At 35.1% G+C, this 13,982-nt stretch overlaps 1 protein-coding gene and 1 long non-coding RNA gene across 9 annotated transcripts; both read left to right on the plus strand.

Moving 5' to 3' along the window:
- The first annotated feature begins 2,643 nt into the window (after window positions 1-2,643).
- LOC139896298 (RNA exonuclease 4-like) lies at window positions 2,644-5,436 on the plus strand. Of its 2 annotated transcripts, none has more exons than XM_071878894.1 (7): window positions 2,644-2,720; window positions 3,128-3,279; window positions 4,058-4,188; window positions 4,270-4,481; window positions 4,553-4,759; window positions 4,835-4,915; window positions 4,996-5,436. In XM_071878894.1, the coding sequence occupies exons 1-7, from the start codon at window positions 2,698-2,700 to the stop codon at window positions 5,240-5,242; spliced, it is 1,053 nt and encodes a 350-aa protein (XP_071734995.1). In that variant the 5' UTR covers window positions 2,644-2,697; the 3' UTR covers window positions 5,243-5,436. The 2 variants fall into 2 exon arrangements, with proteins under 2 accessions (XP_071734995.1, XP_071734996.1); XM_071878895.1 differs by having other exon boundaries at window positions 5,062-5,436.
- A 1,625-nt stretch (window positions 5,437-7,061) lies between these two features.
- On the plus strand, window positions 7,062-13,397 carry LOC139900005 (uncharacterized). Of its 7 annotated transcripts, none has more exons than XR_011777637.1 (4): window positions 7,062-7,335; window positions 7,441-12,447; window positions 12,527-12,817; window positions 12,904-13,397. It is a non-coding gene; the product is annotated as an uncharacterized lncRNA (long non-coding RNA). The 7 variants fall into 7 exon arrangements; XR_011777634.1 differs by having other exon boundaries at window positions 7,441-11,863; window positions 12,343-12,447; window positions 12,527-13,397; XR_011777631.1 differs by having other exon boundaries at window positions 7,441-9,968; window positions 10,073-12,447; window positions 12,527-13,397.
- The last annotated feature ends 585 nt before the right edge of the window (window positions 13,398-13,982 follow it).

Genomic DNA, 13,982 nt, shown 5'->3' on the forward strand with positions numbered 1-13,982 from the left:
TCAATACTATCCGGATCCCCTGACTCGCTCCGCCTACCCGACCCGAATACCCGCTACTGTAGCTACAGTTTTTTTTTTTTCGAAACCAACCCGGAGCGAAAGCGCGGGCCAAAAGACTATATATATATATATATATATATATATATATATATATATATATATATATATATATGTATGTATGTATATAAATTGTGGTAAATGGTGTCAACCTATGATTGGTTGGCACCATTTGTTAATAGTAACTTTTTTTTTCTTTTCAAAACATGATTTGCCCAACACCCCCAAACCACTAACCCAATACAATCCGGATCCCCTGACCCGCTCCACCTACTAGACCCGAATACCCGCTACTGTAGCTACAGTCCCCTTTTTTTTTTTCGAAACCAACCCGCAGCGAAAGCGCGGGCCAAAAGACTAGTTAATATATAATTCATTCAGGGACTAAATCTTTAATTACAATATATCATCTTCTCCATCTTTCTATACTGTAAAAGTTTGCAAGCGGTTTGTTGGGTGGTTTGCTACATTCTATGGAAGAATAGAAATGCAAAGGTGTTCAAGAATAAGCTCGAGACGGTACCATCTTTATTTAACGAGGTTCAAGTTCTTTCATACGATTGAATTTCACGACGTTGCAAGGGTCATATTATGGATTGGCTTTAATGGTTCTCACACCCTTAGTTTTTTTCTCCTTTTGCTAGTTGCAATCTTTGCAATTAGCTTAGGGCGGTGTAATTTGTTTTCTCTATTTCTTTCGTGATGTATCGTGTTGTTAAGGTTGCCAGTCAACCATGTACTATTCGTGATTGTTTAATATAAGTCCTTCTTGCTTTTTTAAAAAAAAAAAAAAAAGTTTGCATCTTCAATATACAGGCTTCATAAACACAGCCGTTTATTTTTATGTATTTATTTTATGTTAATATCAAACTGGTAATGGTAATATGAAATGGAGCTGTCATCTTCCCATTGGCTAGACCATTAACCGCGCCGATTCTCTTCCCGTGAAGCAAACATCACGCCACCATTTTTTTCTTTGCATCACGCTCCATTGTGGTGTGATCAATGGCGTGATGCTCCAAAAATCCACTCATAACGCTGCGTTAATATGTCTAAGAATCTGCTTATGCATTCTTTTCCTTTCAACAAGTCAGTATATTACCAAAGGGCCACGACCTAGCGATATTGAATTGTGAGTTCAAGTCCAGGGGTAAACAATATTTAGATATTCGTGAAAAAAACTCTCGTTGGGGCTTGGTGTGTGAGTTGCCTTTCTTAAAAAAAAAAAAAAAAAAAAAAAAAAAGTCATCGATAATGCATCATCATATGTGTCCACCCATTACTCCGTCACCAAGGGCGAATCTAGGTACATTGGGGTGGGGTCCTAGGACCCCGCTAAATTGAATTCTGTTTTTACAAAATACAAATCAAATCCTATCTTATAGTACACTATTAAATTTAAAGATACGATCTCATATATTTTAAAATTACTTATTTTTTGGAAGTAAACAACCATTCTTTAAGAAAAAATATTATAGTACCTCAAATTATATAAGACTTCTTTAAATTTTGATTTTAGAATCGCCACTTTACAAATAGATGATATTTAAACCTGGGCATGATCCAAGATCTTATCTTTAATCTGCTTCAACTGCCTAATTTATCACATGCACTGATTCATTAGTACTCCTTTACTGTGTTATCAAGCATCTTAAACCTTTAACTAAAGAAAAAACAAGTTTAGTTATCCACGCGAATAAGAACAGAGTTATGACCAAATCTATAGCCAAGACTAGTTAATTGATTCACATAAAAGAACCCACATGCCAACTTATAACTAATCAACTAGGTAACATGAATTCAAGAATCAGAATATATATCCTTAATGTTAGTATGTTTGTAACAACCCCGCGCAACTCCTATGTCAATCTTGGACAGGAGAGATATTGGGTTCATAACTCTTAACCTTATTGATCAGACAACACATTTTGGGGCTATAAGCATAACATATCTCACAACTTAACCGTGATCGGACGCTAGTACCATCCACCATTACTTGAATTGAAACAAAGTGACTTGTGGTTGTACGTATATGTATGGATAGCTACTCAACAGTATAAAGTTCAGGCTTTTATATATGTGCGTGCACATGGTATCTAACCCAAGGCGCAAGGGTAAAAGTACCAACCTGACAATAAATGAAGACTAGGGGAAACATGGAATAAAGTAAGAAGAAACAATCATTCATCATAGGAATAAAAATAGGAGTACAAATATTCTATAAGATTTGGAATGGACCCATTGGATTAAATATCAAGTATGTTCTTGGAATAAAGTATATGCAGTCAAACATTCATGATTAAGACCTAAACTCGTGCACACTAACGCAAACACTTCTTAAGGAATCGAGTCGTTTTCACTTCTCTTGTTGACGTTGTATCCACTATTTTTATTCTAACTATGCTTTCTTCACTAAGTTGTGATCCAGTCCATGAGTCAGCACAGAATGATTGCTATTTGGATCCGTTAAGTTTTTTTTTTTTTTTTTTTTTTTTTTTTTTTTTTTTTTTTTTTAAATCTACATCTTTTCAGGTTATAAATAGCTTACACATTCTTCCATTTCCTTCTCAAGCCTCTGCATTTCTACTCATAAACTACAAGAAAGAACTCCAGTTTACTGTCATCAAAGTTAACAGTACAATGGATCCTTCAGATACTCTAAGGTAACAAGCATAACATTATTGTAAAGTATTATCCCTGCCTCTTTGTAAAGTATTATCCCTGCCTCTTTCATTGATATGTGCCAAATATATATACAGTGTACATGGATTGTTTATCAAGATAACTAACAAAGTCTCCCTTTATTTTGGGATGAGATATGCACCACAATCTATTCCTAGTTTGTTACAATAGAGAATAATTATCTAAAATACACAAAGATATCGGCTATTAATTATGCATCTATTAGTAACAAAGAATGTAGCACTTTCATTGACATAATAATCTGTTAACCGTTTGCATATATGATTATGTATAGTACTAATAAGATCACTTGGCACATGTAATCAAGGTAGTTAACTATATGACCACCTAAACGGGTATCTTACGTATATCATGTTATCTTGGCCAGAAATAAGTGTGCAGCATGCTATAGGCAGTTCAACAGAAAGGAGCACCTAGTGGAACACATGAGGACCTCATATCACTCGGTTCATGAGCCCATGTGTGGAATTTGTGGAAAACGTTGTCGATCATTTGAATCCCTCCGTGAGCATCTTATAGGTACTATATGTAGTTTATGTTGGTGATTTTAGTGTTATCAACAATCATTTTAGTTAATTGAGATTTACTAGAAAGCAAAGGCTTATTGAATTAAGCTCAATGACGAGTTTGGAGAGTGTGGAGTGCACGCTCGTCTGAGTTAATTCAATAAGGTATTGGAAATTATATCTTTTCATGGGAAGGTAACCATGAATAGTTACATATCTTCCTGAAGAGTGATGTTATTTCTAAGAGATATAAATGAAGAGTTGCATCTTTTCATTGAAAGGTTGTATATTTACATTGAAAGGTTGCGTCCTTTCACTCGCACCTTTTCACTTCCTATAAATATAGGAATATGTTTTTGCTTTCATAATGAACAAAACAGAAAACACACACATATTCTCTAACAATTTGATCAGTGATTTCATTGCCAAAAACACTGATTGCGTTCTTGTCTTATCCCTGTAAAGATTTCGTGCAACCGATGCAATCGTAGAGTCGAAATACTTTATAGAGAAAGTGATTACACGATTCAAGAACGAATCCGGCAGTCAATTCATACCCTTTTTCTAACAGTTTATGTTGTCCCTTTCTTACATCTATATATATATATATATATATATATATATATATATATATATATATATATATATATATATATATATATATATATATATATATATATATATATATATAGTGTATGGTCATAATAATTAGTATAGCTATATACACTGTATTAACTCCAATGCTAAATCTTAAGTGATATAACACCATTTTCAAATTTCATCTTCTTCAGGGCCACTACCAAAGGCAGAATGTGAAAGGGTGTTCAGGGACTATGGTTGTGATATTTGCTTAAATATCTTTAGCAGCCGCAACTCTGTCAGAAGTCACCGAAATACATGCCAACTATCAAGTGGAAATAATGTAATAAATCTTCTATCTCGTAAACTTATCAATTTTCCAACTAAGAGAGTGTGTGTTAATTAGAGAATGTTATTATTTCAGGGTTTATTAAGCCGGTTTGCTAACTTAGGCATCCAAGATGACTTGAGAATCGATAGTGGGAAATCAAGGGCAGTTGCACTTGCATGCAAAATGGTTGGTGGTGGTAGTGACGGTTCGTTAGATCTTTGTGCAAAAGTTTGCATCATCGACGAATATGAAAACATATTATTCCGGTCCTATGTTAAACCACACCTTCCTGTTACACATTACAGGTATCTTTTTCATATTTCACTAAACAAATTTTCAATAATTTTATATTAACAGAAGGTCTTGAATTTAACAGATATGAGACAACAGGCATTCGACCAGAATACCTCAGGGAAGCAATGCCACTTAGGCAAGTCCAAAGAAAGATTCAAGATTTTTTGTGCAACGGTGAAGCGATATGGAAGATCCGCCCACGTGGTGGAAAGGCGCTGATTCTTGTGGGACACGGTTTGGATCATGATCTTAAATGCTTGGAATTGGAGTACCCTGTAGTTAAAATAAGGTAAGCCGTTAAGCGATTAAATAAGCAATCCGAAACACATAGAAAGAGACTGATATTTTATGATTTTGATTACAGGGATACGGCTACTTACCCGCCTTTAATGAAGACTAGCAAACTCAGCAACTCGCTTAGGTATCTTACGAGAGCATACCTCGGGTAATTTTCGGCGGACCCTTTTGAATTATTTGTACCACTAATAAAGGCTTAAAGTAAACTGATAGTTTTTTTTTATATAGATATGATATACAAAGTGGCATACAAGATCCTTACGACGATTGTGTTGCAACTATGAGGCTTTACAGGAGGATGAAATCGCAGCCTCATAGAAATGAGAACTATCCACTTGCTACTGACCCACAAAACAAGAATAACTTTGGGTCATGGAGACAAAACGAGCTGGAGAGGATGAGTCCTGATGAACTGTTGGCAATCTCAAGGTCTGATTTCTACTGTTGGTGCTTGGATACAAAAGACTACATTTGATCATAAGGGATGATTGTTAATTTGTTATGAATATTGTATCTGGTGGATTTGATAGTTAAACTGAGCTAATAGTTCATGAAATTATTATATATAAATATAAATAGGAATAAAACATGGGAATTTATCCATGTTTCTACTAAGTGATTATAGGGAGATTTGCATTGTATGAGCTATATCTGTATGTGTGCTTTTACAAATGAAGTATTTGATTTGATCAGAATTATGAGGCGTAATAGTTATTGATGCGTATATCATGTAGTTAGATTAATCATGAATAAATAAGAAATGTTTTTTTTTTTTTTTTTTTGAAAGGCATGTTAGTTTTCATCGCACAGTTAGTGGTTAGATCGCATCGCATCGCACTTTACCAGGAGGAAACCGCCACCATCCAAACGGGCAGGTGGGGAAAACCCCCTGGTGAGACTCGAACCCGGGTCTCCTCGAAAACCATGCAAGCATGGTTACCAATGAGGCAAAGCCCCATTGGCAATAAATAAGAAATGTTACAGAAGATACACAACATGTGTATCACAACATAGAAATGATAAATTGTACATGTAGCAGACAATGCTAATGTCATGTACATGCATCTCATATATGTCAAATAAAACGTTCCAATGGATAAATATTTAAACACGAAAAGTTAATTTCTGTATGCAAACCGTATATTTTAGATATTGTATCTCTTATGACATACTTTTACTACTACTAAAAGTTCATATATCCACTAATAAGTTTCTATTTGTTAGACTATTTTAATGGTCATGGGGTAAAAGTGACGTGTTTGCACGTGCTGATAAACTGAAAAATAATGGGGTGGCAAAATGGTTGACGTGTTGGGGATAGAGTGAGTGTTTTTTTATTTCTTTTTCATTTTTCCTTTTAATTAGTTCATTTTAATTTTATTTTATTTAATTACTTTAATTAAATTTATGTAATTAAAATACACAAATTAAAATAATATATGATTAGTTAAAATGAACTAGTAGCTTTTATATAAGTAATAAGTAATAAGTAATAATATAATAATAAAATAGAACGGGTCTGAGCTAAGTTTAACTAGACTAGCTTTTAAAACCCAAAATCCCAAACCAAAAACCTAATCTCACGGACATTTGTTCTTCGTTGTTCTCTTTCTCTTCACTAGAAGTTCCAGAATCCATTAATTTCTTCATTTCCTTAGATATTTAGAAATACAAATTGAATGCATTAAATACATATTGAATAAGGATGTCAGCCAATCACATTCCTCCACGTAGCCAACACGCTCGAAATCATCTCCGTGCCGTTAACTAGCACCCCACCGAACCAGATCCTACCAACAAGGCGCGTTAATGGCATGTTGGTGGCGTATGGGGCTAAAAATCGACTCCGACACGCTCATTAATCATTATCTTAATAAAATGTTGATTAACATGGATATCTCTATAATCTTATATTTATCTGTATGTTAGACTCAAAATCAATTCACTAATAATGATATACACCAATAATGATATATCATTTATGCAATAGCTTTTTAAAAACAGTATAGAAAATTTATAGAACGGATACTAACCTAAGATCACAAATAACTCGACGTTTGTGCTCTCACCCACGCCTATGTAGCATAACAAACGCACCGCAAACGCTTATAGTGAAAGCGTTTGTCAATGATAACGCGGCAAAAATGTTCGTTTATGATTTATTTATTTCTTTTATCCATTTTCATTACCTTTTAACTCAACCTTCAATTATCTTTTAAAACGTCAAAAAAAAGAAAAAAAAAAAAAAACTCGTGCTAAATAGAAAGATGATTGAGGAGTGTTTTCCTATCTCAAACTCTCTCTCTCTCTCTCTACTTTTCCTCATCCTTCTCACTAAAAACAAACCTGAACCCTAATATCTTTGCCGCCTTCCGGCCTTCGGCATCTCTCCGGGGGGGTCCGATGACTCTCTTTCTAACTTTATTTTAACCCTTTTTCTAAGATCTGCCGTTTTTTGAGCTTCTCCGACGATTTGATGATTCCGGCCAACTTTTCCCTTCCGATTCTGGCGCAGGCGGCGAAAATCGCGTTCTTCTCACGTTCATTTTGCGTTGGTGTTGTTATTGGGTAAGTTATCTTGTTTCCTTTTCGTTTCTCGTTGGTTTTTGGGTTTGGCAGCCGCATTTTAATTGCCGGCGACTTTTCTGTTCTCTGTTGCTTTATTGCTCACAGGTGGAGATCTCCTTATGGAGATCTGTTACTGGTGGTGTAGTTGGGTCGGTTTTTTTATGGGTCGTTTTAGCTTTTCCTTCGGCCGGCAGGTTTGAGCGTCGGTTTGTTTTTTCCGGCGTGTTTTTGCCGGAGTTTGTGCCGGTTTTCTTATAGTTCTTCCTTTTTAAAAAAGCCGTGTTTTTCTCCTTTCTTGGCTGGATCTGGTCCGTACTGTATTTGGTATGGGTTTGTGTTGAGCATCTTGTTATGGGTTTGTCTTTTTAGTACTCCGTATATGAAAAGGATCTCATGCCAGATTCAGTTTTATCAACTTTATGTTTTAATGTTTTTGTTATGGGTTGTATTGAACAGGTTTGGTGGTATATGAAAAGGAACTCATCCTAGATACACTATTAACAACTTTGTGTTTTACTGTTTTTGTTATGGGTTGGTATTGAGCTTCTTGTTAGTTTACAAAAAGGTACTCATGCTAGATACAGTATTAACTTGGATCCTTCCTTTTTATTTTTTTCTTTTCATACTGGGTTTCTTATCATCTTTTTGGCTGCCTCGGTTGGCATACCTGCTTGTTTTTCGGTTTTTCGGCAGGAGGTCCGATGAGTTAGCCGGTGTCTTGTACATCTTGCTTGTTTTGATTTATTGTGTTTTGGTATCGCTCGTTCCATCTTTCTCGTCTTCAATTCTTTTTTGACGGATCCGACGTTGTTGCCATTATAGCTAATTGGGCTAGGTATTCGGCACACATTTTTTGTTTAGATTTATGTGTTATTTTGCTTGTTTGGTTAGGTTTGAATTTCCTTTGCATCGGTTTTACTTTGATTTTCGAATCTATTTTAATGTTATTAAGTTTTTTTTTTTTTTCATAAAAAAGCATGAACTATCTAGAATTGGAGCAAGTAGTTATATTTTTTTTATTATGATCATAAAGTTGTAGTTTTGAGGAGTAGATTTGAACACTTTGTAAAATCTAAGGAAATGCCAACATGCACTTATATAGTACTTATATGATGATCACGAAGAGATTCAAATAGCCGACAACAGTTTTTCACGAATTCAACACATAGGCTCATAATTGAGTGATATGAAGTCCTCCGTATTGTGGAACTTCAATCACTATAAGATCAATAATTACTCCAATTATAACCACCTTAAGCATTTAATTTTTCAAATTATCAACAAACACATAATTGTCAATTATGGATATAAAACCACAAGCTGTTTAATCAAACAACATTGCACATTAATGAAAAGAGCCCTTATACATTACATCAAATATTTTCTCTCCTTATTTCTTTGAATTCTTATCAAATGTATCAAAACACTTGTTTTTCATCATAGGATTAGGATATAACATAATTTTTCAAAAGACAATAGTTTCATATGAATAGTTCAAATTACAATCAGTTATTAATATGTCGCCTCCTATAGGTATGATGGCTGGAAGCGGCATGTATGTTGGCTTTCAATAATGCATGGTCTCTGAAAGAGTAACAATAACAGTTTGCCGTCCTAATGGATGATGTGTGATCTACTTTTTTCTTGATTGTCAAGTTCAGAATTTTAATTATCTCATCTAAAGCACTCTCTAGCCATGATGTCTTTAAAATATTTGCTACCTCATATCTATCAAAAACAAAAACAAAAACAAAATTTAGTTACTGGTTGTCACACAATGTAATGTTCAACACAAATCTATTACGAACCAACTTTAAATTGGAGGAAATGTTACATGCTTCACCTACAAGCTTTTATAATAGAATGGCCATAATTAGTTGTTAAGAACTTTCATCTCATTCCACGTTACTTTTGAGTGATTATCAATATTAGGTCTTGTATGGGTTACACAATCCCATAATAATTCACCTTTACAAGCACATAAACTTCATTTACCAAGATTGTATTTATCTAATCACTTGTTGCTCGACGGACTCTTTAGGTCCTACTTCACATCTATATTAAATAATGTGTTGTTGCTTCGGAGACTATACCGAATGCATTTAGTGATATTCTTTTCGGTGACCTTTATCTTTTCACCTTTAAGTGTGTTTAATGCATCTAAAATTACTGCTAGGACTTTGATATTTTCTAAAGGTAAAAAAAATGATGTTAAAGTGATTAATCCTTGGTGGCGATCTTCTAACTAAAAAACTACTAAATAACAACCATCATTTTCCTCACCTTCAAAAAATATCAGTCTTATCGTAATTTTTGATGCCTTGAACACACCTAAAAATGAAAAAATAAAGCTTATTGAGAAAAACATCACTATTATATTCGGTATGCGGATCTCAAATAGCAACACACTATTTGTTGTGAAGGAGGGCTTAGAAAGGGTCGTTGAGCAACAACTGGAAGTCTTATAGTCTTGGTAAACAGACTTTCTTTGCCGGTAAAGGTGAAGTATTGTGGAATTATGTACACCTTATGGGTACTAATGTTGATGATCACTCGAAAGAAACATGCAATGATCTGCGAAAGTTCTTAACAACTAATGATTGTCATTCTGATACAGCAGCTTCTAGTTACAAGTAACATTTCCTGCCATTTCAAGTTAGTTCGTAACAAATTTGTGTTGAAAATTGCATTATTGACAGCTGGTGATCAATTTTGTTTTTGTTTTATATTGATATAGGCATAAGTATTATGAAGTTATCATGCTTAAAAAAGAGAGCTCTAGGTGACATAATTCAGATTATGGACTTGGAAATTAGAGTAAACAAGTGGATTAGACATCATCCCGACCTGTTACTATTACTCCAACTATTACTCCTTCAGAGGCCATGAATTGTTGAAAGTCAATCTCCATTCCACTTTCTGCCATCATATCTAGAGAATGTGACATGTTAGTACCTGCTTACAATTTGAACTCTTTGTTTGAAACTATTGTCCTTTATTAATTATGTTGTATCCTGACCATATGGCGAAAACATGTGTTGATACATTTGATGAGAATTTGAAGGAGTTAGTAGACGAAAGATTTAATGCAATGTATAAGTAAGGGTCATTTTTTTGTTTATGTGCAACGTAGTTTAGCTGAACCACTTGGTGGTTTTATGTCCGTGATTGTTGTGTGTTTGTTCGTGATTTGGAAAAAATAAATAAATGTATAAGGTGCCAATTTTGTATGTAAGTAATGATCTTATAGAGATTGGAGTTCAATAGAAAGGAGCCCCTAATGGAACACATGAGAACCTTATATCATAAGCCATGTGCTTGATCTGTGAAGCACGTCGTCGATCATATGAATCTCTTCGTGAGCATGTTATTGGCAATATATGTAGTGTATGTTGTCCTTTTCTTACATTTTACAAAATATTGAAATCCACTACTCATACCTACAAACTCTATGATCATAGTCATTAACAAGGATACGGAGCCCGCGCTTCACTGGGGTAGTTTTAATCGGTTTAAAAAAGGTTAACGGGTCGGTTAATGTTACGTTTGATTGAACGGTAAAAAACGGTTGATGGAAAAGGACATCATGAACAGTAAATTACATTCAGTATATTAGTTGGTTAATAATAATAATTAATATAACTATAACTATTTGCTCTAATGCTAAATAGTACGTGTTTTTGTTTTCGGAAAAATTGAATAATATTAAAATAATGAAACCGAAGATGTACAACTGATGCAAAAAGAAATGCAAACATAGATAAACAGGTGATAAAACGTAACCTAAACAAACTATTCCACTGTTGCGGCGGATAATACCATTTACTAGAAACAAAACATGACAAAAATACAAACATTGGATAACCTAAAAATTGACTAGTAAACAAGATAAACAACGACTACGATATCGTCGACCGCCAACGCAACAAGCAAAGATAAAAAAAATTAACGAACCGTCGGGTATACCGTCTGAAAGAAGATTCCGACCGACTTCAAAGCACATCCCACGACCATCACCCTTAAGGAAAAAAACTGACCACCACCAGAATCCCGACCAACACACCCTCTGAAGCTGACACATATATGGAACCTAACCGCAAAAGAACCCGACGATCCGTCAAAGCAGAAACCCGATCTCCATACGAAAATCACCGCCTAGATCAAACCGGACAGCCCTACCGAAAAACGGAGCCCAAAAAGCAACAAAACCACGACGACGTGCACAACACTCCGACCATCAACCATCGCCAGAAACAATCGAGTAAACACCACCAACTGGGTGGTGACAACAGCTACTCCGATGGCCAAACTGAGAAGAGACATAAAGACGAAGACCGATCAAAGAGAGGACCCAACGACGTCAAACCGGTGCTACGGTAAGATGCCGGCAGGAGACAAGATAGGCGAACAGAGGTAAAAAAGATACAAAAAAGGGGGAATGAAGGAGACAGAAGGACCACCGGAAAACGCCGGCTAGGAGATGATGGTTTATTTTTTGGAGAGATGGGCGGGAGAGTTCAAACAAAAAGTATGTGATAATTTCTTCTACAAGGCCACTGCCAAAAGCAGAATGTGAAAGGGGACCGTGATTGTGATATATTTGGTTAAATATCTTTAGCAAATGAAACTTGATCGAACCCTTGTATGCCAACTTTTAAGTGGAGACCAGTGGCGGATTCAGGAAAATTTTTCACTGGGGGCGAAATTTTTTCTAAAACGTAGGAATTTTTTTTTTGGGCAAAATATAGAGTTTTTTGAGCAAAATTTGGAGGTTTTTGGGCAAAATATGAAGGGTTTGGGGCAAAAAAAAAAAAATTCCACGGGGGGCAAAATCGAAAAACCGAAAAAATTTGCACTAAAATTTCGAAATCCACCGGGGCGGGCGCCCCCCTCCCTGATACACTGGATCCGCCTCTGGTGGAGATAACGTAATAAATCTTCTATCTCGTAACCTTATCAATTTTTCGACTAAGTGTGAGTTAATCAGATAATGGTTGGTGGTTGTAGTGATGGTTTGTTAGATCTCCGCGCAAAAGTCTGCATCATGGACGAATGTGAAAATATATTATTCCGGTCCTACGTCAAACCACACCTTCCTGTTACACATTACAGGTATCTGTTTCTTATTTCAGTAAACAAATTTTGAATAATACAATGACCTTTTATTAACAGAAGCTCTTACTTTCCATAGATATGAGACGCACATTCGACCAGAATACCTTAGGGATGCAATGGCTACTTAGGCATGTCCAAAGAAAGATTCAGGATTTTATGTGCAACGGTGAAGGAATATGGAAGATCCGCCCAAGAGGTGGGAAATCGAGGATTCTTTTCTGTGCCATGGTTTGGATCATGATCTTAAATGCTTGGAATTGGAGTACCCTGCGCTTAAAATAAGGTAAGCACCTTCTTATTGTGAATACAGGGATGCCGCTACCTACCCGCCTTTAATGAAGACTCGCAAACTCAGCAACTCGCTTAGGTATCTTACTAGAGCATACCTCAGGTAATTTTCGGTGGACCCTTTTAATAAAGGCTTGAAGTAAAGTGGTAGGTTTTTTTATATAGATATGATATACAAAGTGGCATACAAGATCCTTACAACGATTGTGTTGCAACGATGAGGCTTTATAGGATGATGAAATCGCAGCCTCATAAAACGAAAATTATCCACTTGCTACGGACCTGCAAAACAAGAATAACTTTGGGTCATGGAGATAAAACGAGCTAGAGAGGATGAGTCCTGATGAACTGTTGGGAATCTCAAAAAGGTCTGATTTCTACCGTTGGTGCTTGGATACAAAAGACTACATTTGAACATAAGGGATGATGATTGTTATGAATATTGTAGCTGGTGGATTTGATAGATAAATTGAGCTAATAGTTAATTTAATGAAGTTATTATATATAAATAGGGATAAAACATGGAAATTTATCCATGTTTCTAGTAAGTGATTATAGGGAGATTTGCATTGTATGAGGTGTATCTGTAGGTGTGCTTATACAAGTGAAGTATTTGATTTCATCAGAATTATGAGACGGTAATAGTTATTGATACGTATATCATGTACTGTAGTTAGATTAATCATGGATAAATAAGAAATGTTACACAAAATACTATAGGGAAACGTAAATATCAAACTCAAATATCAACAAAAAAATAAAAATAAAATAATAATCAAATTCAAATTTTTTTATGCCTTAAGCCCAGGGTCGCAGTCCCACACAAACAAGCCCAAAATATCACCCCAAATTCTACAACGTGCAAGTCATTAAAGCGTAAAATGTGTCGCTTTTGATAAATATTAAGTGAATAGTATTCGATTTTGAAAATTAGTATACAGGTATAATAATATAATATAATACTACTTGATTTGATGAATATTATTATTGGTCTCACTTAGAGAATGTTCCGAGGAGGGTCACATGATGCACACTAACATAATTTCTGCAAAAATATGAATAACCTATAAGAAAATGTATTTTCAGTGATGTTTGGCATTTGCAATTTTGTACCTAATTTTTATGATTATGAGTAGTAAACAATTAGAGCATTCTTGGGCTTCGTTATATTTTAAGGTGTGATGTGGATCTTCTTGGAGCTATGATCTGGGAAGAAAGATGGACATAGTTTTGTATATGAGATA

Source organism: Rutidosis leptorrhynchoides, chromosome 3 (assembly GCF_046630445.1).
Source record: "Rutidosis leptorrhynchoides isolate AG116_Rl617_1_P2 chromosome 3, CSIRO_AGI_Rlap_v1, whole genome shotgun sequence".
NCBI lineage: Eukaryota > Viridiplantae > Streptophyta > Magnoliopsida > Asterales > Asteraceae > Rutidosis > Rutidosis leptorrhynchoides.

Coding starts and splice junctions, on each gene's coding strand:
- LOC139896298 (XM_071878894.1), top strand. CDS start 2,698: ATGGATCCTTCAGATACTCTAAG. Junction 4,482..4,552: donor CTTCCTGTTACACATTACAG/GTATCTTTTTCA, acceptor TGAATTTAACAG/ATATGAGACAACAGGCATTC. Junction 4,916..4,995: donor CTTACGAGAGCATACCTCGG/GTAATTTTCGGC, acceptor TTTTTTATATAG/ATATGATATACAAAGTGGCA.